This window comes from Manacus candei, unplaced genomic scaffold, assembly GCF_025592945.1.
Source record: "Manacus candei isolate 608988 ecotype Guabito, Panama unplaced genomic scaffold, ASM2559294v1 h1tg000037l, whole genome shotgun sequence".
Classification (NCBI taxonomy): domain Eukaryota; kingdom Metazoa; phylum Chordata; class Aves; order Passeriformes; family Pipridae; genus Manacus; species Manacus candei.
Window position 1 is genome coordinate 8,041,765 of NW_026138085.1, and position 23,880 is coordinate 8,065,644.

The window sequence follows — 23,880 nt, forward strand, 5'->3', positions numbered from 1 at the left end:
AGTGGAGTCGGGGCATACAACACTTGTCCCTCTGGACTCGGCCCTGGGCCTGGACACGGCTCCTGGACACGGCTTCGGCAGCCCGGGGCTCGGCTCCAGACACAGCTCCGGTCCCCCCGGCCCTGGACACGCGGCTCCCGCCACTGGCTGCGCGGTGTAAGGGGTGATAATGGGACAGGTTTCACCTCTTCAGTAAAGGACTACGAGAGGCTCGGTGAGACCAGGCCGAGCTGAGGTGGAGGAGGCAGCGAGTGGTCCTCACTTGCTGGTGAATAAACATTAACCAAACCCCAAAGCCTTGGCCAAGGCTGCCTCACAACTGGGGGCTACCCCGCGGGGAGCCACCATGAACGATGGGGGGAGACTTTTTACAAGGGCTCGGAGTGACAGGACAAGGGGGAACGGCTTCCTACTGAGAGAGCAGGGATGGATGGGATACGGGGAAGGAATTCTTCCCTATGAGGGTGGTGAGGTCCTGGCACAGGTTGCCCAGAGAAGCTGTGGCTGCCCCGTCCCTGGAAGTGTTCAAGGCCAGGTTGGACAGGGCTTGGAGCAACCTAGTCTAGTGGAAGGTGTCCCTGCCCATGGCAGGGGTGGAATGAGATGGTCTTCAAGGTCTCTTCCAGCCCAAATCACTCTGAGATTCTCTGGTATGCTTTCATAGGCTGTGGTAGCAGGCAGCTGAGCACAGGGTTCTGAGCTAACAGCAATCACTAATCCTGTGTACAAGATTCCCCCAACCTGCCCATCCAAGCTGCCGCAGGAGTGCTGAACTCACCCCAGACCCACCCTGGCCTGTTTCCCTGTGAGCAGGAGTAGCTTTCCTGCCATGCTCCCTCAGCCAGAGAAACCAGCGGGCCAGTGCCAGTTTTTTTATTAAAAGCTGCTTACCTAGTTACTAACACAGGGCTTTGAAAGAGCGAGCTCCAGAGGTTAATTGTGGCAGTGACAGCATGAGTGGGTGATGGTCCGACTCCCTTGTTCCCAGTGCAAAAGCCTGGGCCTTTCCTTTTCATTCCTGTCCCTTGTTTCTGCCTGTGCTGAATGACCTTCTTGTATTTCTCTGTTCTGTTCCAATCCCCCCGTTTGATAGCACTTCTGTGTTTTTGTTTTTTTTTTTTAAACTTCCCATCGCTCCATTTTGACCACATGCCTTGGCAACCTGTGTCTTGACTGCGGCAGCAATAGTGTGAATGCACTGTTGGCCAGGACAGAGCCCTGCTCCCTTCCCACTCCCCTGAAAACCACAGGACTAGGGCAGAGAGCAGGGCTGCCTCCAGCCTCAGCCCTTTGCAGCACTTCTAAGCTGTTTAGCAAGGGTGAGAGGTGTCCACTGTTAATTTGCTTTCAAATGCTGACACTTGAGCTTCCTTCATTCCCAAGGGAAGGCAGCACACCCTCGCCTTTACTGCCTGGAAGACAAGAAGGAAATATTGGACGAAGGCACTTGGTTGAGGCACAGCAAGCTCGAGACATGAGGAACCCTGAGATGAGACCCTGCAGAGCTGGGAGCAGTGAGCAGGGTGAATGATCAGCATCTCTGAAGTGTCTGGTCCTGAGCAGCTCATGAATCCCAATACTAAGGGAGCTAAAAATCCCCACTGAGTCCGTGGTTGCTTTGGAAAGTGTTAGCCTGGACACATGCTGATCCTGATAAATCAGAGAGCCCGCTGGGCAGTGCCAACTGCCAGCTCTCAGGCTCTCCCCTCCTTCCTTATGCACCACCATGGGCACACACACCTTATGTCGAACTCCTGGCCCTGGGGCAGGCTCTCCCCAGAGATGGGTTTCCCAGTAGTATGTGACCCTGATCCACAAGGGACTCTCCCTTTCCCCACCCGCCTCCCAAATCCCACTCCCGCCCTCTATTCCCTGGTTTGTAGTGTTGCCCACAAGGCAGACAGTGCCACAGCGGTGGGGTCTGGGAGAATGTCTCTTCCCACCATGCCTTCCCAGCACCCTCCCAGTGTCTTGGAGAAAGGGGGCTTGTAGCTCCTCCTTGAGCTCCAGTGTCCATCAGGGGCTTGGCAGGCTGGCTTAAGTCTGCTTCTTTTCCCATTCCTGCAGAGAAAGATAAAATAAAAGCAGGGGATGAGGAGACATTGCTGGAGAAGGAAACACAGAGCCCTTCAAAGTCACGTCTCCCTGCTGGGGGCTTTAGACCATCCCAGCATTTTCCAGTGCTGGGGTTGCTGCTGCTGCCCCGGGCATTTTTGAAGCAATGCTTTCCCAGTGCTCACCCAGCCCTGCACCTCCCAAATTTCCCTGCAATCCGGGCCCATGCCAGCAGTGAGTGTGCTGTACTGAGTCAGCCTGCCTGCAGGGGACCCTGGCAGCTTTGAGGCAGGGAGCACTCCCAGTCGCCAAAGCAATGGGGATGGGACAAAGACTGAGAATTCCGGTGGGGCCAGGGAGGAGAGGGAGAGTAAAGCAGGACCTTGGCCTTCCGCAGCACGTTTCCCTTGTTGGCAGGGATGATGGAGGGACTTCTCTTCCTCAGCTCAGCTGCACAGTTAACAGGGACCAAGTGCTCAGGGGGGCTCCCGTTTGGCTTGTTTGTAGCTTCCTGTTGAAAGGAGGGAGTTCAAGAAGGAGAAGGGTTTAGGAGACCCAGAAAGCAAGGACAACCAGATAAAAAAAAAAGCACAGACTGTCATGAGGTCAAAACTGCTGTGGCCAAACCTTATTGACACACTTCTGTCCACAATGGGACAAAGCCACAGGGATATCCCCTCTTCCCCAAATGCTGCTCCCCTGACACGCTGTTGCTGGTGGAAGTTGGAGCCGTGACAGAGAGGGAAAAAGGGATGCATACCCCATTCTCAGCCTTGGTGGTCACAGCCAGTCCGAGGGCCGGCCCTCCTGCCAGCGACTGCTTCAGCTGCTCCTTTACTTCAGTCAGCTTGAGCTCCAGGTCGACGCGGCGCTCCTCCTTCTGCCGGCACTGCTCCTCCAGTGCGGCCACTCGCTGCTCCAGCTCCTGCAGCTTTGTCCCTGCTGGCACAACGCACGCAGCTCAGTGCCTTGGCCTGGGGATGAGGCTATGGGGATGGAGAATCCACCCATCCTCCTGGATGGGGACACTAGATGGGGCTGCCAGCCCAGCAGTGTGCTGCAGCCAGCCCAGCTCACAGCCACATAGTCACCACCAGCCCAGTGTGCCCGTGCCACCCCAGCTCTGCCCCTCCCCGCTCTGCCCGAGCCCCTTCGAGCAGCCGCAGTGCTCGGGCGGCACCAACCTACCCGCGCTGCCCTTCATGGCTTCCCGCAGCTCTCGCTTCTCTTTCCGCAGCAACATCAGCTCGCTGCGGATCGATGCCTTCTCCTTCTCCAGTTTCTCCTTCTCTGTCAGGAATCGCCGGGCATCCTCCTCAGCCCGGTTCTTCCCATACCTGTACTGGTTGGCACCTGCACGCACAAGGGGAGCCCATAGTGAGGGCTGTGACCCCGAATGCACCAGTGCCATCCACAGTCCAGCTGAGCTGGCACGGCAAAACCCATCACCAGTGTGCTGGGGTCAGCTGGCCCCAACTTGGCTGCAGACCCCCCTGGGAAACAGCCCCCTCCCACACCGGCCAGGCCCCCCCGGGAGGTTTGTGGCCGAGGACTCCACTCACTCGAGGCGTGCCTCTTCACTTTCACTTGCGGGTCCACCCGCCGTGACTTCTCGCTGCAGGAGGAGGCGTGGCGCTTCACCTGGGCTCCCGCTGGCCGCCCTGGCTCCTCCTCCGCCTGTGTGGGGACAGGAGGGAGAGCGTGCTGAAAGACCCATGGGGCCATCACAGCCTGGCCGAGGCTCCCTAGGACACTTTCAGCAGTGGGAGAGGGAGAGACATGAAGTCATGCTCACCTGAACCTTCTCATACGGGACGTCATCATACACCACACGGGAGGAGTCTGGCTGGTGATCCTGGGAGGAGCTGGCCCACCTGCAGAAGGAGAGATGGGGTCTTCCTTTCCAGGATGTCCTTGCCAGCCCTTCAGGTAGCCCTTCTATCTCAGAGGGATTCCTGCATTGCTCTCCCAGCTTCATTCATGAGCACTCTACCCTACCCTACCCATCCCATCCCAAGTCCTTCATCAGCTTTAATGAAAGACTTTCTGCTTTCCATCCTGCCCAAGGGGAAACCACCTAAGAGAAACAACCCCTGGGACATTGGCTGTCCCCAAGATGACAGCACAAACCACATTCCAGCCTGTCCTCTTTCTAGGGAGCCCATAGGGCTAAGGATCGCTATCCCCAGCCCAACACTCAGCCCCAGGCACAGCAGGAGGACAGCCTTACAGGTAGGAGTGCCTCACAGCTGTCACTATGTTGGCAATCGTCTCCACATCCACGTAGTCATAGTGTAAGGCCTCTGGTGCTGTCTTGGAGCCTGTCTCCACCAAGAGAAGACCCAGCCAGCGACCCAGGTCTTCGGAACAGCTTGCCTGCAAGAGAGAGAAAGGGTTGGGGTGCATCCCCAGCTCCCAGACTCTTGTCCTCGCTCCTGCCTCCTGACAAAAAGCCTTGCTGTGCACGAGTCAGCCTCCACACGCAAAGAGTATGTGCAAGACTTGGGAGGGTTCAAGAGAAAGCCCACAGGCATATGCAGGAATCCCAAACCCCCAGCCAGCCCCTGCAACCTGCCTGCTTCAGCCCTGCCAGCCTCCTCCCTGCTCTAGCCTGCAAGTACCTGCGTGGCTGCTCTGAGCTCACCTAAATGATACCCTGAGACTCTTTAACATACAGGACGGGGGAAAACAAGGCAGTGCTTACATGGGAGTGTTGATCATCAGAAGGGATGCTCCCCCAGCTTGGCACTCCCCTCCTCACAGGCCTGGCACACCCTGCCCATCCCGCTGTCACTCACCTCCAGCGCTGTCACCTCCTGCCCGTTGCGCAGGATGCGGAAGGCGAAGGGATGTTTGGGGCCCAGCCCAGGGACCACCTCGCAGCCCCGCAGCACGATGGCGTTCACGTGGGTCCGTAGGTCGGTGCGGTCCTTGTGGAAGTAGAGGGTGTTGCCCTTGAGGCGACACCAGCGCTCCTTCCAGCACTGGTTAACCAGGACACTGAGGTAGCCTGAGAGTGGCAGGGGGAGGGAAGGGTATCAGGGCCTGCTTGGCTGGACCTCAGGCAGGCTTTAATGAGACATAGCTGCCCAGAGATTACAGCATGGCTCCCTTCTCATTCAGTCCTTCTGTGCCTCAGTTTCCCCACAGAGAACCAGCTGGGACACCCTGAGCCCAGGTGAGGTGCCAGCTTGGTACCACACAGTCCCACAAGCCTGCTCTCTGGGACATGGGTGACCACTCACCCCTTCCCCACTCACCACAGGAATTTGCACAGCAGGACTGGGCAGCATTTCACAGCCTGTGGTACTGTCACAGCCCTCCAGCAGATTGGTGACTTGTTCCTACCCCACTACCCCCTAACCCTCTACAGCCATGTGGGGGAGAAGGACGTCACTCCCCACTGCTCCCACTCCCACCTGACCCGAGCCCCATCTTTGTCCCTGGCCCACACGAACCACAGCAGGGGATGTCCTCCTCAGTGGAGGAGGTCTGTGTGTCCTCAGCAGAAGGCTTCTTCTTGGAGAAGCTGATGATCCTGGTGATCTTTTTCCCTGCTGCTCGGCTCATCGAGCCCTTCAGGTCAGCCAAGCCGCTCTTTTTGCCTTTCCCTGGAAGGAAAGGACAGGGTAGCTGTGTGCCCCTGGTGCATGTCCTGGCCTCCCCCCTCACTGGAGAGGGTGCTCCCAGCTGTGGTGCCCCCGGCTGGGGTGGGGGCTGTACCGTGCTCGCTGTGCTCCCTGCGGGCTGCCGGGGAGCTGGTGTCACCCATGGCCGCGCTGTCCGAGTCCGAGGTGTGCTTCTCCTGAGACAGCCGCTGTGGGGGAAATGGAGCAGAACCCTGTCAGCCATGCCCCCTGTGCAGACCCCAGCAATGGTCACTGTTAGCCTTTCGCCCCCCTGCACAGGGCTGAGATATCACCAAGCCCCCTTCTCGCCCCCCTTCCCCAGCACGGGAAGCCCCACAGAGTTGCTGTGAGAATGGGAAGTTCTCCTTGTGCAGCCCCGGGAGTTTGGGGCTCCCCCAGCCCTGTGTTCCCCAGGAGTTTGGGGCTCCCCCAGCCCTGTGTTCCCCAGGCTTGGCTGCAGCAGCCCCATGCAACATCTTGGTAGGGCCCTTAGAAACCATCACCTTATCCAGGTCCATCTTGCACGGCATCACTGGGGAGGTGGGGGCTTCCATCCCGCCTGTTGAGGGGCTGCTGGCTTCCTTTATCACCTGCAGAGACAGCTCCAGCAGTCATTGAAAATGGACCCGAGGGCCAGGGCTGCCCTCCCTGGCTCAACTTCTTCACTGCCAGAGCCAGGCTGAGCTGTGGGGTTAGATCCTGATCTCCACCGTACAGGGCAGAGAGCCCTGCTCAGGGCACAAGCCTGGCTTGCCTGTGGGATTGCACACACTTTGCCCCCTTCAAAACTGCAACCAGTTTTGTGGATTTTGTCAGGGATTTTGGAAATGTCAGAGGTGAGAGACTTGGGTCCCAAACCAGAGTCATTCTGCCAGCACAGGACACTTAGAGAGCCCCTTGTTTTACAGGCAGACACAGCATGGCTTGTCCCTGCTGTGTAAAATAACCCTGTTCTCTCACATTTGGGGTAACAGCTGGATTTGTGGTGTGCTCAGAGGCTCCTTTCCCACCCGCGGCCCCTTCCCCGCAGCCCCCGCTTCCCGCCCCTGAACAAAGGCAGGAAAGGGCCACAGGGAAGAGGAGGGGGAGAGCAAACATCCCCACCCGCGGGGGCTATCAGTGCTGGAGACGCCCAGGCCCTGGGAAGCAGCCGGTCAGCCCCTCCAGCCGATAAGACACAGGAGCAAAGCCCCCTTCCCATTCCAGGGGGTAAGACCTTTCCCAGGGAAACCCCCTCCCCACTTCAGCCAGGGAGGATGCCAAGGGGAGTCAGTGGCCCCTGGGGAGAAGCAGGGGGCAGCCGTGGTACCTTCAGCCACTCCTCAGCCTGCTCCTTGCTCTGCACAGCCAGCACCAGCGCCTCGGCCCCCGGCAGCGAGAACCGCAGCTCGTGCTTCTTGCGCCGCCCGTCCTTGGGGACGTAAATGACATTGCAGGTGCCCAGGGGCACCTCCACATGTGGCTGCCGGTCCTTGGAGCTTTTGTAGCACTAGGGGAAGCAAAGAGAACTGCTTAGCTCAGAACAGGGCTCAGCTAAAACCTGTCTGTCTGGCTGTCATGCCGGGGGTCCCTCCTGGTCCCTCACAGGTGGCACAGATGAAGGTGGCTCAGGCTATGCAACAGCCTCAGTGGTGGAGGACTGCAGGGTGCCCTCCCACTCCATGGTGTCCCAAAACTGTGAGCCCTCCAAGGGAAGTGAGGGCAGCCTGCTGCCCGTGTTGCAGGGCAGTGGCAGCCTTGGGGAAGGGTCTTGGCTTGGAAAGTGCTATTTTTCTTCAGCCCAACCACTGTCATAACCCACCAAGGGGGTTTCTGTCCCCCACCAGCTCAAGCTCACCAGCAGTTTGCTGTCCCGTATGATGGTGAGTTGCTTGGCCCACTGTCCGAAGCGCTTCTTGCGCAACAGGAAAGCACAAATCCTGCAATCCTTCACCAGGTTCATGGAGGCTTCCTCTGATGGCCACTGGTGTGTCAGCTGCTGGCTCTTCCCCTCCTCCTCCTCCTCATCGTAGGACTCGTAAGAGCTGCTCATGGCATCCGAGTCATTGTCTGGAAGGAAACAGGGGAGTCACCCCAAAAGGCACTCTGGGACCCTGCCTGCCAGGCACAGGCACTGCCAGGGCACTGCCAGCACACTGCCAGGGCTCCCTGCATTCGGTGGACTCCAGCACAGAGCCTGGGCTGGGTGCTAGGATAGATGGATTCCATGTCAACTTCTGGAAACAGCAGCGTTTGGCCCCAGACATCTCCATTTCCCCTTGAATCTTGGCAGGATGCTCGTGGGCCAAGCGCCAGTCCCAGGTGCGTCTACCCAGACTCCTTGGCTGGCTTATTTTTTTCAGAGGCTCAGACTTTGAAAGCCTGGATTAAACTTCTACCTGCAATGGAGGCTGACGTGGGCCTTCTGCCCCACATGTCCCACACAGGGCACGGAGGAACTGAGCTGTCCTTCCCCAACCCTCCTCTGCCATGGCAGAGGCTCCTCACGCAGGGCACAAGAGCTGCACAGGCAGGGACATCCCTCCCAGTGCTGGTGACAGACACAGCACCCATTGCATCAGCACGAGGGCTCTGGCCTGTGTGACAAACAGCACTTCACACTCCTTGCTTTTTGCCCAGCAGTCTCTAACATGTGAGTGACTCTTCAGCCTCAACCCCACCAGTGCTCAAGCCCCACCTCAGGGCTGGATTTGTCAAAGCTCTCCCCTCCCTGTCAAGGGCACCCAGATACCTACAGGAATTTTTTTGCTCCCCATTTATCCTGGTGACGGGGTAGTTGCTGTCTGCATCCTCGTAATAGCCATCCTCGATGGAGTTGGGGGGGCTGGAGCTGTCTGCAGAGGAAGCAGAGGGAGCTGGGGCTGTTACACTGGTTTCCCATCATCGATGCTCCAAGCAGTGAGCCTGTGAGCTGGGGCAGAGCCAAGCACACCCTCCCAGGTCATCTCAGTCCCCTGTGGGTCTGACGTCTCCCCACCACCCCATTCCCAGTGGAGCTGAAGCAAAAAATTCCTTGCAATAACAGTGCAGTGGGATAGGAAAGGAGTGGGACGGGAAGGGAATGGGACAGGAGCAATGCTGGTGGGAGCAGCGACTATTCCTTCCCCAAGATGAGCTGTCAAGCCCACTAAAGGCTGCCTGGTTTTCCAGGGAGGCAGGCAGGTGTGGGGATGCAGTAGGCAGCTTGTGGGGCTTCCCCTACCCTCCTGCTGCCTCAGCACGGAGCAGAACTTACTGCGGGAGGTGATGTACTCAGGGGCCTTGCCAGGGCCCAGGGGAAGGGCTTCCTCGTAGTAATCCTCAGGTGGGGGAGTGGTGGGCAGTGGTGGAGCAGGATCCACAGGAACCTACAGCAGAAACACCACCAACATTATCTAGGCAGTGGAGAGGGTCACGAATCCCAGCCCTGGCCACCACCACGTCCCCATGCAGGTGCAGAGCAGACCTTGCAGGTGGGCACTCAGGGACTTACAGTTTTTGCTGTCTGGCTCCTTGACAGCTCCAAGCCAACACCATCGCTGGCATCCCCCTCCTCCTCCTGCATGTCCTGGAGGTCCTGCAGGTTACAGTCTGCCCAGGGTAAATGGAGAGGGTGAAGGGAGCAGGAAAACAGAGCTGGCCTCCCCAGCCGTGCCCTCCAGGGATCCCCAAGGCAATCACTCATGGCCTTTCACTGGGAAGGTGCTGCGAGATGGGCATCACTGGTAAACACAGCTGGTGCATGGGTTCCCTGTGGTCAGCCCCTAGACAGCTAGATGGGAGTGGGAGCAAGAGCCTGGGATGATGATGCCCACCCTAGATACAAGGATGCAGCTTTCACTCTTCTTTCCTGGGGGGAAGGGACTTCAAGAGGAACCCCAGGACCAGCACTACATCCACCCACCATGACCCCCCGGGGCATTACTCCAGGTCAGCCACACATACCAAACTCCTCAAAGAGAGACTCCACGAAGCTGGTGCCATTGCTCAGGGATGCTGTGTTGACATACATGTAGTCCACATCCTTCCCTGGAAACAAGGGGGATGCTCTGAGCCTGGGGCAGGCAGGGTGGCCAGGGCAAGCACTGGCACCCTCCTCCCCACAAACACCAGCCCAAGGACACAGGCCACGGGCACTCCTCCAGTGCAGGCACCCAGGGAGTGGAGGAGCCCCCAGGGATGCTGCTGCCCCTGCAGGAGAACAGGAAGGGGGGAAGGCTGTGAAGCCCCCGGTGCACAGTCCTCCTGGCCTTCCCGAGGAAACCCCTGTGCTCAGCAGAAGCTGTGGCAGGAAGAGCTCTGCAGGGCGGTGTTTCTGCAGGGAGCAGCCCCCCCTGCAGCCACGGCAGGGCTGATGCCAGGCCCCGCTCCTGGGGCACGGGGGAGCTGGGAAGTGAAAGCAGGGAGCAAAGTGCCCTGAGGGTGCTGAGCAGGCGCTGGGCTCATCCCCCCTTAAGAAAATTTTCCCTGCCCTGCTGGAGTTGTGGTCAGGACCTGCCCCTGGGAACAGCCACTGGGCACCACAGCACAGGGACACAGACCTGCAGATGGCTGTAACTTCTGCAGGATGGTGGAGACAGCCAGCTTCTGCTCCTGCGTGGTGGCACTCAGGTACTCATGGTCCAGCAGTTTGAGCAAGATGCTGAGCTCTGGCAGCAGCTGGTCCAGCACTGGGGAGAGCAGGAAAAAGCCCATCAACAAAGGGATATCAGGGTGCTGGCATTAAGACAAGGCGGAAGTATGACCAGGATGAGGGTTTTTCCCAGTTAAGTGCACACATGCTCTTTCCATGCACAAGCTCTTCCACCTGCACGCAGAGTCCAGGATGCAGTCTGTGAATGGAAACACCAGCTCCACAGGCTACTGGACCTCTGTCAAAGGGCTTAGCACACATTTTTTTCCATGCAGATAAAACTACACCCCTGTCTTCCTCACCAGGTATCGTTGCTGCTGGTGCCCCTTCGCTGGGAGGTCACAGAGGGAAAGGAAGGAAAGCAAAGCCAGGTGCCATCTCCAGAGCCAACTGGCAGTGCCACCCAGAGATGTTCTCCCCCATCTGCTGGGGGATGTTCGTATTCCCCTGCTGTGCTCAAACCATCAGTTTTTACAAAGCAAAACACACTGCAGCTCGGGATACCCATGTGTCAAGGCTCCCAAAAACACTTGGATGTTTCAATGTCAGAGCAGGGTACAAAAATATTCATCACTGAAGGCAAAATTTACAGTGATGGCAGCAGCTGACCAACAGCTTTGGGAAAATATGTTGGCCAAGGGTGGGAAGGATTTGACAAGGCAAGCTCTGGACTCCAAATCACTCCTGAGCTCCCACACCCTCATTTCTGCACGTGCATCAACATCCTCATCCCAGGTCTTTTCCTGTACCTTATCTCCTCCAAGCAGGATAAGACAAAACTGAGCTGGATCCAAAGCCAAGCCTCTGTTCTACCCAGGACCACACACCCACACAGCTCCACTGGCCTCCAGGGCAGCTCCAGCAGGATCCAGCACCTGAGATGGCCTGAATTGGGGAGGCCAAGCCCAGGGACACGAGCAAACCTGGAGCTCTGGAGGCTACTGAGGGCAGAAAAAGGAGCTGTGGTTTCTTCCAGTGCAGGATCCCTTCTTAGCAGCAACTGAAAGTCCTCACAGCACAGCTGAGGTGGCACACAGCTGGATTTGGGTCTCCAGGGACACAAGGAGAGGCCAGGGATCACCACAGAGGCAGCTCGGATGTGCTGACTTATGGGGATGGCTTGCAGGGAGGGGAAAGCATGTGCCCCAGAAGCACAGAGCATTGGGGACACCCTGCCTGGGCTGTACCTGTCCCCACCACTCCCCTCCAGGCTCTGCCAGCAGGAGGGCCTTGGCAGAGCAGAGATGGGCAGCAGAGAGGGCTGGCATGGGGTATATTCCCCAGGGGAAGGGAAGGATGCTGTGTTGCTGATGGGATTCCCCATACTCATGTAAGGAGTATGGAGCGAGTCTGGCATTGCTGCCCAAAGCAGGGACAGTGAAGTAAAACCAACTAGTGATTCAAAGGGTTTTGGCTGAAGAGGAGCCCAGCATGAATGGGTTGAGGTGGATCAGTGCCCAGCCAAGATGAGCCCCCAGGCAAGGAGACAGTATGTCCAGCCCCAAATTGTCACCTTCCCAGGATGGGAGGCAGGATGTGCCTCACAAGTCTCTTCCTGCCTCCCCAGCTTCTATCTCCACAGACCTTCTGCTTCCTCCTCCCTCCCCAGTGCCAAGCTAAACAGCAGCCTCACCCTTTTGGCCAGAGCAGCCTTGCCAGTGCCCATCTCCCAAGGGCAGGCCAATCCAGGACAGGTAGCCTCCCAAGCTCCAGGAGGAACAAGCAAGCCTGGGGAGCTGTAAGCATCCCCCAGACTGTGGGGAAGGAGAGGGCAACCACGAGAAGTGGGACTCCAGCTCCTTGAGCTGGAATAACATCCCACAGCTGACAGGCAGCCACAAGACCCAGGTCCTGCTGATGCTCTGCTCACTGGCCCTCTCCAGCACACACCTCCCACGGTGGGGACCCACTCTAACTATGTGAGAGCCTTGTGCTTAATGTACAAGGGTGAGGACCCAGCTCCCATGGCCCCTGTGCAGAGGTAGGAAGGGAGGGAAAAGGGGCAGATCTTCCCTGGGAGGTTTGCAGAGTGCTGCACAGGCAGGATGGGAGCAGGCTCCTGATAGACGATGCAGTGGTTGTCTCTAGGCTGGGTGGGACATCCTCCTCTGCAGGGCTTGGAGAGGCAGAGGACCAGTAAGGAAGCAGCTGGGATAAAAAGCAATATATCCCCTGTCCACCCAGCACCTGCAACCATCTAGGGAGTCACCCATCTTCCTGCTGCCCCAGCTCAGCAGGCTCTCACCTGGCCATGAGCTCCCACAGAGGGGATGGGGGCCATGCACACTCCCTACATTGGCTTCACACAGCACACTGAAGCCCAGCAGGGATGATCACCAGCATCTCCATTCCCACTGCACACAAAAGCCCAGGCAGGGATGTTCACCATCATTCCCATCCCCTGCCACATGTAGGACATCTGCCATCACGGCCACCAGCTCTTGTGTCAGGGCTCTGGGCCAGCCGGGGGCAGAAGGGCAGGCGGGTTTCTATTAATAGTCTCAAAGCAGGCTGTGAGGGGGGTGAGGAGACCCCACAGCACACAGGAGCCGAGGGTGCCCAATAAGCCAGGCCTGTGGCCCGGCATGGCAGGGGGGTGAGCTCACCAGCACTGCCCCAAGCGCTGCGCTGAGCCGGGCACACGCGGCACGGCAGGCATGGAGCGAGCTCTGAAGGCGCCTTTGTTTCCCCCCAGCTGAGCTGTCCCCTCCGTCTCCCTTGTTAAACATCCTCCAAAATACAAGGGGGAGGGAGGGGGTATTCAAAGAGGCCTGTGATCCCAGGAGGGCACACGGCCTGCTGAGCCGAGCCTCTGCCTGGGGGAGCGGAGGGAGGGAAGGAATTAATTTCCTATGCTCTTTAGGCTTCCACTCTAAAGAAGGTCAAGGGGGTGCCTGCAGGAAGCAAGGGGTGCAGCAGTGGATGATGTGACTAACTCAAGCCTGGCAAGCAAGGACCAGAACATCATTCCTGCAATAGCTGGTGGGAGTGAGCACAGACCCTGCACAAATGGCATCTGAGCCCACGCCACAGTGGGCAGGGGACCTGGATCCTGAGCTGAGAGTGGGCGCTGGTGTCAGTGCACAACTCTGGCCTTGGGGGCTCTGAGCTTGGGGACAGAGGCGGCAGCGGGACATCAAAGGGCTCCTGGAGGAGGAGGAGGCGGTGGGATACCAGATCAGCCACAGGCACTGAGCAGGTGACACAGCCGAAAAGGGACCTCGTGTCCCCCGCCCCCTGAGCCTGGGGACACCTCCTGCCCCATGCCTGCCTCTGGTGCTGACAAATGGCTCCCACCTGCTGCTTTCTGCTGGGGTTTCTTTTCAACTGAAATCATGTGGGATCACACCGCTTCTCTGCACTCAGGCTTTGGGCACAGCCATGTCAGGATGTCTCCTGGAGGAGCCTGCCCTCCCAGAAACCCACTCCTCTCCACGTTTGCAGCCTGTCCCACTGCCAGAATGGGGAGATGCCCATGAGATCTCTGAGCCTGGGAAGGCCAGGAGCCATGGCAGCAGATGGCTTTAACATCAGCTAAGAGGGCTGGATGGGCTGGGGGGACCCAGGGCAGCTTTGCTGGGAGAGGGTGAGCCAGGGGACCAGCACTAGGACACTGCTGCCATTTAGGACAATGGGACAGTATTTCCTCTGCTGCTAAATCCTGCCCTAGAAGCAGCACCAAGCACAGTGCTGGCAGAGGAGCTGCATCCCGTCCATCATCCCACCACCTCTCTCCACCCTACACCCAGGCCAGCTCTATTTTTAGACTCCACAAGTGCTCCCCCTCCTCAGGGACCTGTTTTCACAGCACAGAGATAAGGGTTTGGACATAGCCTGCAGTTGCAAAGCCTGTCACCCCCTCCCTGGCCTCTGCTCCATCACAGAAGCAAAAATTAGGTCTTGCTCCAGCAACCTGCAGAGAGGAGGAAGAGGAAGAGGAGGAAGAGTCTCCAGCCAAGCCAAAGCAGGAGTTTCCTGGTGTACAGACTCAGCTTTTGCAGGGGGAGAGATAAGACAATCACATGGAGTTTTCATCCCAAGAAAAGCCAGTCTGCAGCCTGAGAAAACCCCGGGGAGGGGAGATGCTGGAGGAGATGCTGAATCACACCACTGTAATGCAGTGGGAGGTGCACAGGGACCTGCCCCTGGCCAGGCTTCCTCCCACACCAGGTGATGGCTGGGGTTGAGGAGGCCTGGGGGGAAATCGGATGCTGGGAGTAACAGCCATTGTTTGTAGCTAAAATAAAAACCAAGCACAAATAAATCCTTCCTGTTGGCATAGGCAGGGCCCTGGGACGCTCTGCCTGCCTGCACAGGGCTCCTTACAGCTGCCACCGGCAGTAAACAAATGTTTATAGCTCCTGGGATGCCATAAATAGGTGGGGTGTGGGCTGAGGAAGGGTCTGTCCCAGCACCCACTGACGCCCCAGGAAGAGCCCTGCAGGAGGTCCCTGTGGGACAAACAGACCCAGCACTGCCAAAGGAGCTGTTTGTAGCACACAAACCACGCTGACCTCTCCAAGGGCTGATGTTGAGTCACCTGCAAGAGACACCCAACGCCAGGACATGCCTCCATGTCTCACTGCCTGCCCCAGCACGGGCATCACCAGGGGGGTGTTGCCCAAAGTGGGTGCTGACAGCCCCCTCCAGCCCCATCATGCAACTTCCCATCCCTGCAGAGCCAGCTGTCCCCTACTGCTGCTCTCTGAGGAAGCCCATGGCCTCCTGAGCATTTTGCTGAGCTCTCAGGGCACTTCCTGTTCCCATTCCCATTCCCAAGGAGGTTTTCTTTCCAACAGGGAGGAGGCAGGTGCACAGTCAGCAAGGAAGTGCCTTGGTGGGAGCGTCATGGCGCTCCCAGAATTGTTCCTTTGTGCAGGAGACAGGAGGACAGAGCACTGCCTGCACCCTGTCCGTGGCCACTGCTCCTCTGGTGTGTACAGGAGTGCCCTGCCGAGTGGGCAGAAGAGGGGCAGCATTCAGCCCCTGGAGATGGCAGGGCTGAGCAGGGCACCCTTGCCATCCATCTCTGCTTCCCTGCCAGCCATCACCTGCTGGGTGTGGGGCAGACTGGGATGGGCTGGCTGGGGCCAGGAACAGCAGCCTGGAAAGTACCTCCTCCTCCCAGTCTGTGCTGCTATGGAACAACTTGGCCGGAGGGGTTTTAGGGAAAAGCCAACCATTAATGATCACACTTGAGCTCTGGCAACATCCTGTAACAGTGGAAGATTTGCTAAGGGGCCACTCTGTGCTCATGAATCATCTCCTCCCTGGAAACAAGGGCCCCTTGAGTGGGGCGGATGGGGGGAGCGCCTCCGACTCAGCATCCGACAATGTCAGCATGAGCTGAGCACTTGGGACTGGCTCCTCCAAGGCCAGGAGCCCTCCACCCTCCCTGGCTCTCCAACTGCCCCAGCTGGTGCCTCTTCCCACCCCTTGCTGTGATAACTCCCTGGATTCTGACAGCCATCCCTGCTCCCCCAGCAGGTCTCAGCTTGGGTGCCACGCATCCCTGAGCATTGTGGAGCACAAGGCAAGCTCAAATTTTGTTCCCCAAACTCTCGGCACCTCCTTGCTGCCTCCCCACTCCCTTCCCTGCCATGGGTGGGGCACCCCCCACACCCCCCCAGGCTGCAGCAGGCAGAGCAGCAACACACATCTCCTGGGGACCTCGTCATCGTGACCTCACAGTAACTCATACCCTTAGCTGATAACCTTGGAAAATCAGTCTTGGGAGATGAACATGAAACCTGCTTGCTCGAGGGGGCAGAAGGTCTCCTGCCGGCTCTGCCTCCCTGTGCAATTGCATGCTGGATTCTCTTTTTAGACAGAGGAGCCCACAGGGGTTTCAGGGCCCCTCCATCCCACTCTAGTCCTGGGAGAGGGGTGGATGAGCAACCAGAGAGGTTAGACAGCACAAGGGGTGGTCTGGCTGTGCCTCCAGAGCCTCCTTCATTGGTGGCCCCATCTGCTCCAGATGCACTCCTCAGCACTGACAGCAGCTTTGGGGGTATTCCTTTCCCAGCACAGCTCCAGTGGCACCAGTTTAGCTGCTTTCAGCAGTCCCAGTGCCTTTGCCAGCAGCAGCTCACCTCCCCAGTATAAATAGCCATGCACAAGCCCTTATCTCATGGCCTCGCTCCAGCCACTTGCTCACCCCAGCAGAGACCAGACGAGCAGCAAGTCCAGCCCAGGCCAAGTGGCAGAGCTGCCCTCTCAGCCAGGCTCTTCCCAAGCCCTTCTGCTTCCCTGGCCCTCTGTGCAGAGGGGTTTCTCAGAGTCCTCACCACCTCCCAAAAGAGGGAGAAGAGCAAGGAGAGCTGTGGCTCTGCCCAGAGCACCCAGCCAGGCACAAGGGAATTGGACACAGAAGCAAGACTTCAAACATCCCCATTTGAGTGCACTTTTTCCTGGAGTAGAGACAGTTTCACACCCTCCAGAGTCTTAAACTAGGAAACAGGAGTCCTGAATAGAGGGAAATGTAATTACAGGCTGACAGAGCTTGCAAAGGGCAAAGATTATCGCCTGCATTCATGCCCCTGCCAGCTCACACACTGCAGGAACCATCACTCACTCTGTGGGGCCCGACAAGCCTCTTCTCTATGTAACTGGATTAATAAAGAGACTGAAAAACAAGGGGATCCTGGCACTTCCCTTCCCACCCAGCCCAGCAGCACACCCCTTGCAGGATGTCCCAAGGGGAGGGTTGTGGACTGCAAGTGGACCCCCAGGATGAGCCCAGGCTCTCCTGGTGATGCCCACACTCAGAGCATGGCTGCGAGAGGAAAATCTCCCCCTCAGCAGCAGCACCTCACCCTGCACACTCCACTTGGCACCCCAGTCCTTGGGCAGTGACTCACCAGCAGAGCCGTGGGACGTCAGAGGGACTGAGGCTCTCTGCATGGAATCGCTGCTGGGAGAAATCCTTGTTGGGCTGCAGGGTATGTCCTTCCTCACAGGTGCTTCACAAATGGTGCAGGTAATAATTAACAGGCTGATTAAATTACCCACAAGCATCTCCTGAAACCCAGGCAGGTAATGATCCCCCAGTGCCCTGTGCTGTAGCAGGACCCCTTCTCCAGGGGCTGTTCCCCCAGGTTGTCAGCCCTTTCTCTGCCTCCTGGAGAAGTCAGTGGCTGTTTGCTTTAGCTCACCAAAAGCAAACTTTATCCCACTGACCCGAAGAGGCTGCAGCTGCCCCCACCCCAGAGGAGGAGTGGGTGGTTTCTGGGTGGCCCCCTTCTTACTGCTGAGCACTGCAAGACGGTGAGCAAATAAAAGCACCAAGGTGAGATATCTTGGAGTGACCCTGCTGCGTCCATAGGCAGGGCATGGGCAGCTTCCTCCCTCTGCCTGCTCTGCCCCAGACCCCTGAGCCCTGGGGGGCTCCTAACCCCAGATACAAGCTGTTTCTAGCCACAGCTCAACATAATCAGCTGTGCAAATTCACATAGACCAGATTCAGTACCTCCAGACTACATTTCAAAACTCGGTGCCAGGCTCAGCAGGCACATGGCAGGACACTCACCCAGCCAGCCTGGGAGCAGACCTCGGAGGCTCCTGGCTGGAAAACACATTTAAATAATGAATGAAAAAGAAAGGTTTGAGATGCCCTTTAAAGGAATAGTCAGGCAGGGGCAAGACCTGCTGAGTAATGTATAAAAAACAAGCTTCAGGCAAAGGAGAGATGTTAGGATTACTCAGAACCCAGAATAAACTGTGTTTTCTCCAACCAAAATTTTGGTGTCGGCCTTTTCCAAACAAACTCCGCAGCGCAAGGAGCAGCAGGTTGGCCTGGGCTCCCCTCCAACACTGGGAGAGGCCCTGGGATGGGTGCCACAACCATTTGCCCACCCCTGTGACCATCCTCCATAGCAGGCAGAGCACTGGGAAGCCTCCCTGGGTCACACCTTCTTGCCTGTGGCTGTCTCGGAGCTGCGGGGACCTGAAGCTCTCACCTCTGTGTAGTCCTTGGTCTCCACCAAACCTGAGCCTCCAGGACAGCTGGAATTACAGCTGGTTGTAGGCATCGTGGTGGGAAACCCTGTGACTCAGCACCCTGGGGCTGATGCTGGCATGTCCTTCCCACTGCCCTGCACCCAGGCAGGTATGGCCATGCCACCACCCAGGGCCAGATCCAGCCCCCATATCTCCAAAATGGGCACCTCAGCCCCTCTGGTGACGATGGAAAGATTTCTGCAACCCAAAAGACACCTCTTTGTGTCCCATACATCCCTCTTCCCCAAAGCCAAGATCCAAAATGCCTCGGATGCAATACCCAACCTGCGGGAGTGAGACACAGGAAGGCCAGCAGGGCTGACACATCTTCCTAGGAGGAAGAGTCATATGAGGAGGTTGTGGCTGGACCCTCAGAAGGAGAGGAGGGTCCAGGACCCTCACCAAGCAGCTTGATGGGCAGGCCAGGTGTGGGATTTGCAGAAAGGAGCTGGTGGATCAATCATCATCCACCTCCACTTTCCCAAATGATTTCAACAGCATTGCACGATATGGACACTTATTTTCAGAGGTGGTGGGAGGAGAAACCATAGACTTCCTGTGGGGGAAATATCTCTGGGGACCTGGGAGGAGGGAGATATAAATCCAGCACTCAGCCCCCAATGTTGGCATCCCTGCCCTGACCTCAATAATGCCCAGGAGTTCTGGAGCTGTGCTGGGCACGAGTCCTCCCTGCATGGCATGGGGATTGGGACCCTCTCAGTGGCCACCTCAGCCCTGTCCCAATGTTCCCAGGCAGGGCACAGCAGAGGGTGTCACTGTTTGGGGGCCAGGGCCGTGCTGCTCCGGAGGACCCTCAGAGAGCAGGATAAGCGTATTTTCTCAGCCGAGAACAGCCCTTCCGTTTCCTTCCCTTGCCAAGCTCCGCCGGGAGCATCAGGTGCAGCAGCAAGGCCACCATCCGACAGCACTTCCTACCCGCTTAACCCCTGCGGGGCAGGGCTGCAGGGGCAGGAAAGCCGGTTTATCCCGGCGGGAATGCTGACGAGCTTGAGCACAGGGGAAGGTGAGACTGACTGCTCTGGTCGTTGCCGATGGCTCCACCAGTGCTGGGACTGGTTCACCCATACCTGTTTGTAACTCCAGGACACACAGCCAGCTATCAAACCTGTTGCTACATAACTTCTGTTCCTGACTCTGTCCTTCACAATCTTGGATTCCCAAAGTGTTTCCCAAAACTTTGGACCACATAAAATGGGCACTTGAATACAGCGGACAAGGAGCCAAAATGGAGCTGTTCCCCTCTCACAAAGTTGGGTAGGTTTAATGTTCAAAAAACCCCAGAAGAAAGCCAAAGCCATTCTTCAAACTGCTCCTTTCACATCTCCTACTAATTGCCAGTGATCAGAGCATACCAGCGTTGCCCAGAGCTCCCTCTTATCACTTCCAGGATCACATGCACATGAAACCCACTTCAAAAAAAAAAAAAAAAAGTATTTTGAGCATGGAAACCCCTTGCAGCAAAGCTCTGTTTTTGTTCCAAACTGTTACGAAATGTCAGTGTTTTCCTTTGCCTGCCAAAGAGCCGGCTTTGATGCGATGGGAGGCATATCAGCAGCAGAAAGGGAAGGGTCTGCAGCAGCCATGCCGTGGGGGGAGGCCCAAAGAGGTTATTTTCATCCTTTCCCACTGCAGAGGCTGCAGATCGTCAACCCAGCATCCACACAGGGACCTGAGATCCCCAAATGCCACTGCTTTTAGTGCCTTAGGGTGATGACAGGCTGCTGCTGGCTGCCAGGGTGCCCTCCCTGCTCTCTTCACCTCGTGGGTGCCCTGGCAGGGGTGCCAGCTCCTTGTTTGTGCAGAGCGGGCAGAGACTATGCTGAGCTCTTTGGGAGGTTTCCAACCCAATTGTCCTGCTGCTGCCCTGAAAGAGTGATATTTAATAGATATTTTACAGGATGGAGAGTTATGCCATTAATTTTAAGGTTCCTTATATGCAGGAGATGTGTGTTCCTCAGGAGAGAGCTTTAGCTGTGCCAGTCTACATAGTAGGGAAGGGTTAAGGGGTTAGGACATAAGTCTGGGATGCCAGAAACCACTTCAAGCCTCCACTCTGCTGTTATCTTCTGTCCCCAGCAAGTTATCTGGCTACTGAAAACCAGGCACATCTTGGGTCAAACCCTGTGTTCTCTCTCTGTCCTCCTCTGAGAAGGCTTCCCACTGTTTGGAATGAGACAGCTTCTTAAAAACCTTAAACAAAGTTTTCCTGGGCAGGGATAAGGACCTCCTGCCAGCTGCAGGCACATCGGAGCTCAGTTCTGCTCCGTAGCAAAGGGCACGTCAGCCTCGCAGCTCAGCACATTTGCTCCGGAAAACAGCATTTCCAGGTCAAGAGCAAACGCGGGAAAGAGGCAGGTTTTCCAGACAGCCCAGGCAGATAGGACAGTCCCCAGGGCTCCTGGATGGAGGACGCTACTCCCTCAGCAGCCTCCTTCCCCTCTCCAGCAGCTCCTCCGCAGTAGGCGCCCGTGCAGGGCAGGCAGGTCTGTGCCCCTCCAGAGCAGCCAGGCTGGCTTCAGCAGGGATCCAGTACCTCCAGCGAGACCTATTTCCCTGGTTAAACCAAGGCTGCACAAAGGATACTGGAAGAACCAGAGGGGCAAACAACTCCAGCGCTTCCCAGTTCCACTTGCATCAGCATCCCCGGGGCCGCCCTCCCACCCCGCTTTGCCCAGCACTAAGGGGAAGGGGCAGCCCGAGGGGGGCTCAGCCCCTTCCCCACGCGCTGCCGGGCTATAAACAGGCGGTGGCCCCGGGCAGCTGAGTTTCCAGCGGAAGGAATGGCTGCAATGCGGAGGAGAGCTCGGCACTTGCCTGGCTCGCTAACAGCTGGCCCGGTCAGTGTTTCTCACCCACTCCGCTCCCCTTCCACCGGCGCGGGGCCGGCGGGATTCCTGTTGCCAGCTTGAGGAGGCAGGTCAGGAATGATCCGGGCTCCCTCCCACCAGTCCTGCAACCTCCCCATTCCTGTGGGCGAGCTGGAGCCAAGTTTATCCCTGACACATCTCCACTGGCTTTGCTGGATTTAGACCCCAGATAAGTTTGGTGCAGGACCTAAATTCTGGTGGCACAAAAGGTCATGGAAGAGGCACTAATGAGGAGAAGCCATGTGTGAGCACAAGCCTGTTAGAGCAAAGGCTCTGGCACAGATTACCTCCCAAATCACACACTGTGAGCTGTGTTCTCCATCAGCACAACCTGAAACAACTCCCCCAACAGCCCACAGCACCATTTCCCCCAGTTAGCCACTGGTGTAGAGCTGAGCCTTGCATTGGGTGCTGCCCAGCCTGCTGGGGAAGGCAGCAGGCTCAGCTGGCACATGGAAAGCACTGAAGAAGTTGGCAGATCATAAAGTCAGGATACACCAACCAGAAGCTGGCAGATCATAAAGTCAGGATACCAGGGCCTGAGCAGAGCTCCAGGTGAAGAAAGGGGCTGCCAGACAGCTGGGAATGGGGCACAGAGCTCCTGCCCACCACCAGACTCACCACCCTTTGTACTAGGGAAGGAAGCCCGGAGAGAACCCTCTGCTTTCTCTCCATGTGTCACAGCCCACCAGAGGGATCCAGTGGCTCTGGATGACGAGCAGGAGGGTCTGGAGGAGGTTTACATTAGCAAAGAGCCATCCAGGTGCCAACAACAATTCATCACAAGCACTCAAAACAAAGCAGGCAGGCGCTGCTGCTGCTACCATACCAGGCACCAGTGAGGGGGATGAAACAGCAGAGAGGCTCTTCCCTGGCAAGGCCAACCTGTGGAGAGGCCAAATCATGCCCAGACATCATGCTTCCACAGTATGCTGGGCATCCTCTGCCACGAGGTCCCAAGATTGATTTTTGGGGTGGACTGTGATGCAAGCGGGGTAACCTCCCATCAGCTTGCACAGCAGGAGAATAGGGAAGCCAAGACCCTCTGCTCTCCCATTAGTGATGTACTCTGGGATCCTGCACTTCTGGCATCACGTCATTTGACAACACTCCTCCTGCAACAGCACCCTCCTTCAGAGCTGGCAAAGGCACCCAGGCTGGCAGGCAGGGCGAGCTGCAACCACAGGGGAAGGTGGAGGAAGGCTGTCCCTGTCACCAGCCCTGTCCCCTCCCAGGCTGCAGGGCACTGACACTGCTCTCTGAGCACCATGAGCTGTGTTTCCACAAGTCTCACACTCCTCATAACTGTGTTTCCACTGCGGAAACGCCACCCCATCCTTTTACATCGGGAAGGGGAACTCTTGACCCTTGGGTCTTTCTGGTGCTGACCCACAGCTGCAGACACAGCAGTGCCTGAACTACCCTGGGATTTCAGCGTGGTCCCAGCCTGCAGAGCAAGATTGAGGCCCCTGGCCTCCCTGTTATCGTTTTTGGCTGGTGCTTCTGTAGCACCTCCAAGGACAGGTCAAGGGCCAGGACCCCCGTACTACATCATGTCACCACCTGCTCCTCCTCTGCAGCCTCAGGCCCCTGCTCAGCGGCAGCAAACAGCAAGCCCCCTGAAAGTTTTCCTCCGCTCCCTCCAGGGACCTGCCAGCCCTAGCAGAAAGCCAGGACCTTCTCTACAAAGTTGGCCCAAAGCCCCTGGCAGGTTTATACATATCCCAGATCAAAGCCTAACAGCTACGTGAGCCCAATGCCACAAGCTGCAAGCAGGAATCACACACATGTGGGAACGCAGCCACTTCCCAACAGGGTGGGGATCAGGCCCTCCATGGCTTTATGAGACCACTGGTATCTTCCCCAGATAAGGAAACCCTCTAAATCTGATCAGCTCTATCTCAAAATGTCACCTCCCTTTCTACGACCACAATTTCCCCTAACAAGTGCTTACACCCTATAGACTTCCTTGCAGGCTGATAGCTTTTTACCCATCTGACCAGCAAAGGGAAACTGGCACCAGTTTGTGCCCCAACTGGCTCTGCCGCAAGACTGGTAAGGGGTAAAGGCACCCTGGGAGTAGGGTCCCACATCGAGCCGGTGAGACGCACCCGCTTGGTTGGGATGGGATGCGCGATCCCCAGCCTGGAACTGGGATGGGAAACCCTTCTCTCCTCCGCGCCGTGCTCCCGGGAAAGGGGATGCTCGTCCCTTCCCTTCTCGTCCCGTCCCGTCCCGTCCCGTCCCCTCTTACCACTGAGCCGGTCCATGGTCCCGGAGCCGCGGGCAGCACCGGCCGCCCCGGGAGGCGCAGGCGGGCGAGTGTCACGGGCAGCAGCCGCCCGGCGGGGCCGGGTCTCGGTTCGGAGCGGCCAATCCCTTCGTCCGCCCCTCCCTCGGTGCACGGCAGCGCCGAGCACCGGCACGGCCCGGCACGGCACCGGGACACAGCCCGGGGGGGGTTCCCCGCCGGCAGCACGGGCGGAAGGGTTGTCCCCAGAGACAGGGACCCTCCGTGTGCAGCCCTGCAGCGCCCACCTCCCACGACCCCCCTTGCGCGGCTGGGGGTGTCCCGGGTTCCCTCATCCCTACATCCCCACCAGGTGCTGCCGCACACCGGGCGTTGATCATCCCCCGCAGCACCCAGAGACCCCCCTGGGAAGGGCGGGGGTCTAGAGTGGGGCACCTTCACCTGCCC

The 23,880-nt window shown here is 57.7% G+C and overlaps 1 protein-coding gene across 2 annotated transcripts; it reads right to left on the reverse strand.

Moving 5' to 3' along the window:
* Positions 1 to 45: 45 nt before the first annotated feature.
* Positions 46 to 23,499, reverse strand: AFAP1L1 (actin filament associated protein 1 like 1). 2 transcript variants are annotated; one of them, XM_051793561.1, is made up of 19 exons: positions 23,437 to 23,499; positions 10,205 to 10,333; positions 9,609 to 9,692; positions 9,157 to 9,254; positions 8,920 to 9,031; positions 8,420 to 8,518; positions 7,522 to 7,733; positions 6,994 to 7,173; positions 6,188 to 6,274; positions 5,779 to 5,872; positions 5,514 to 5,666; positions 4,854 to 5,065; positions 4,286 to 4,431; positions 3,851 to 3,929; positions 3,618 to 3,732; positions 3,244 to 3,408; positions 2,816 to 2,994; positions 2,438 to 2,566; positions 46 to 2,061 (listed from the first exon to the last, which is right to left on the reverse strand). In XM_051793561.1, the coding sequence occupies exons 1-19, from the start codon at positions 23,450 to 23,452 to the stop codon at positions 2,038 to 2,040; spliced, it is 2,313 nt and encodes a 770-aa protein (XP_051649521.1). In that variant the 5' UTR covers positions 23,453 to 23,499; the 3' UTR covers positions 46 to 2,037. The 2 variants fall into 2 exon arrangements, with proteins under 2 accessions (XP_051649521.1, XP_051649520.1); XM_051793560.1 differs by having other exon boundaries at positions 2,816 to 2,997.
* Positions 23,500 to 23,880: the final 381 nt, after the last annotated feature.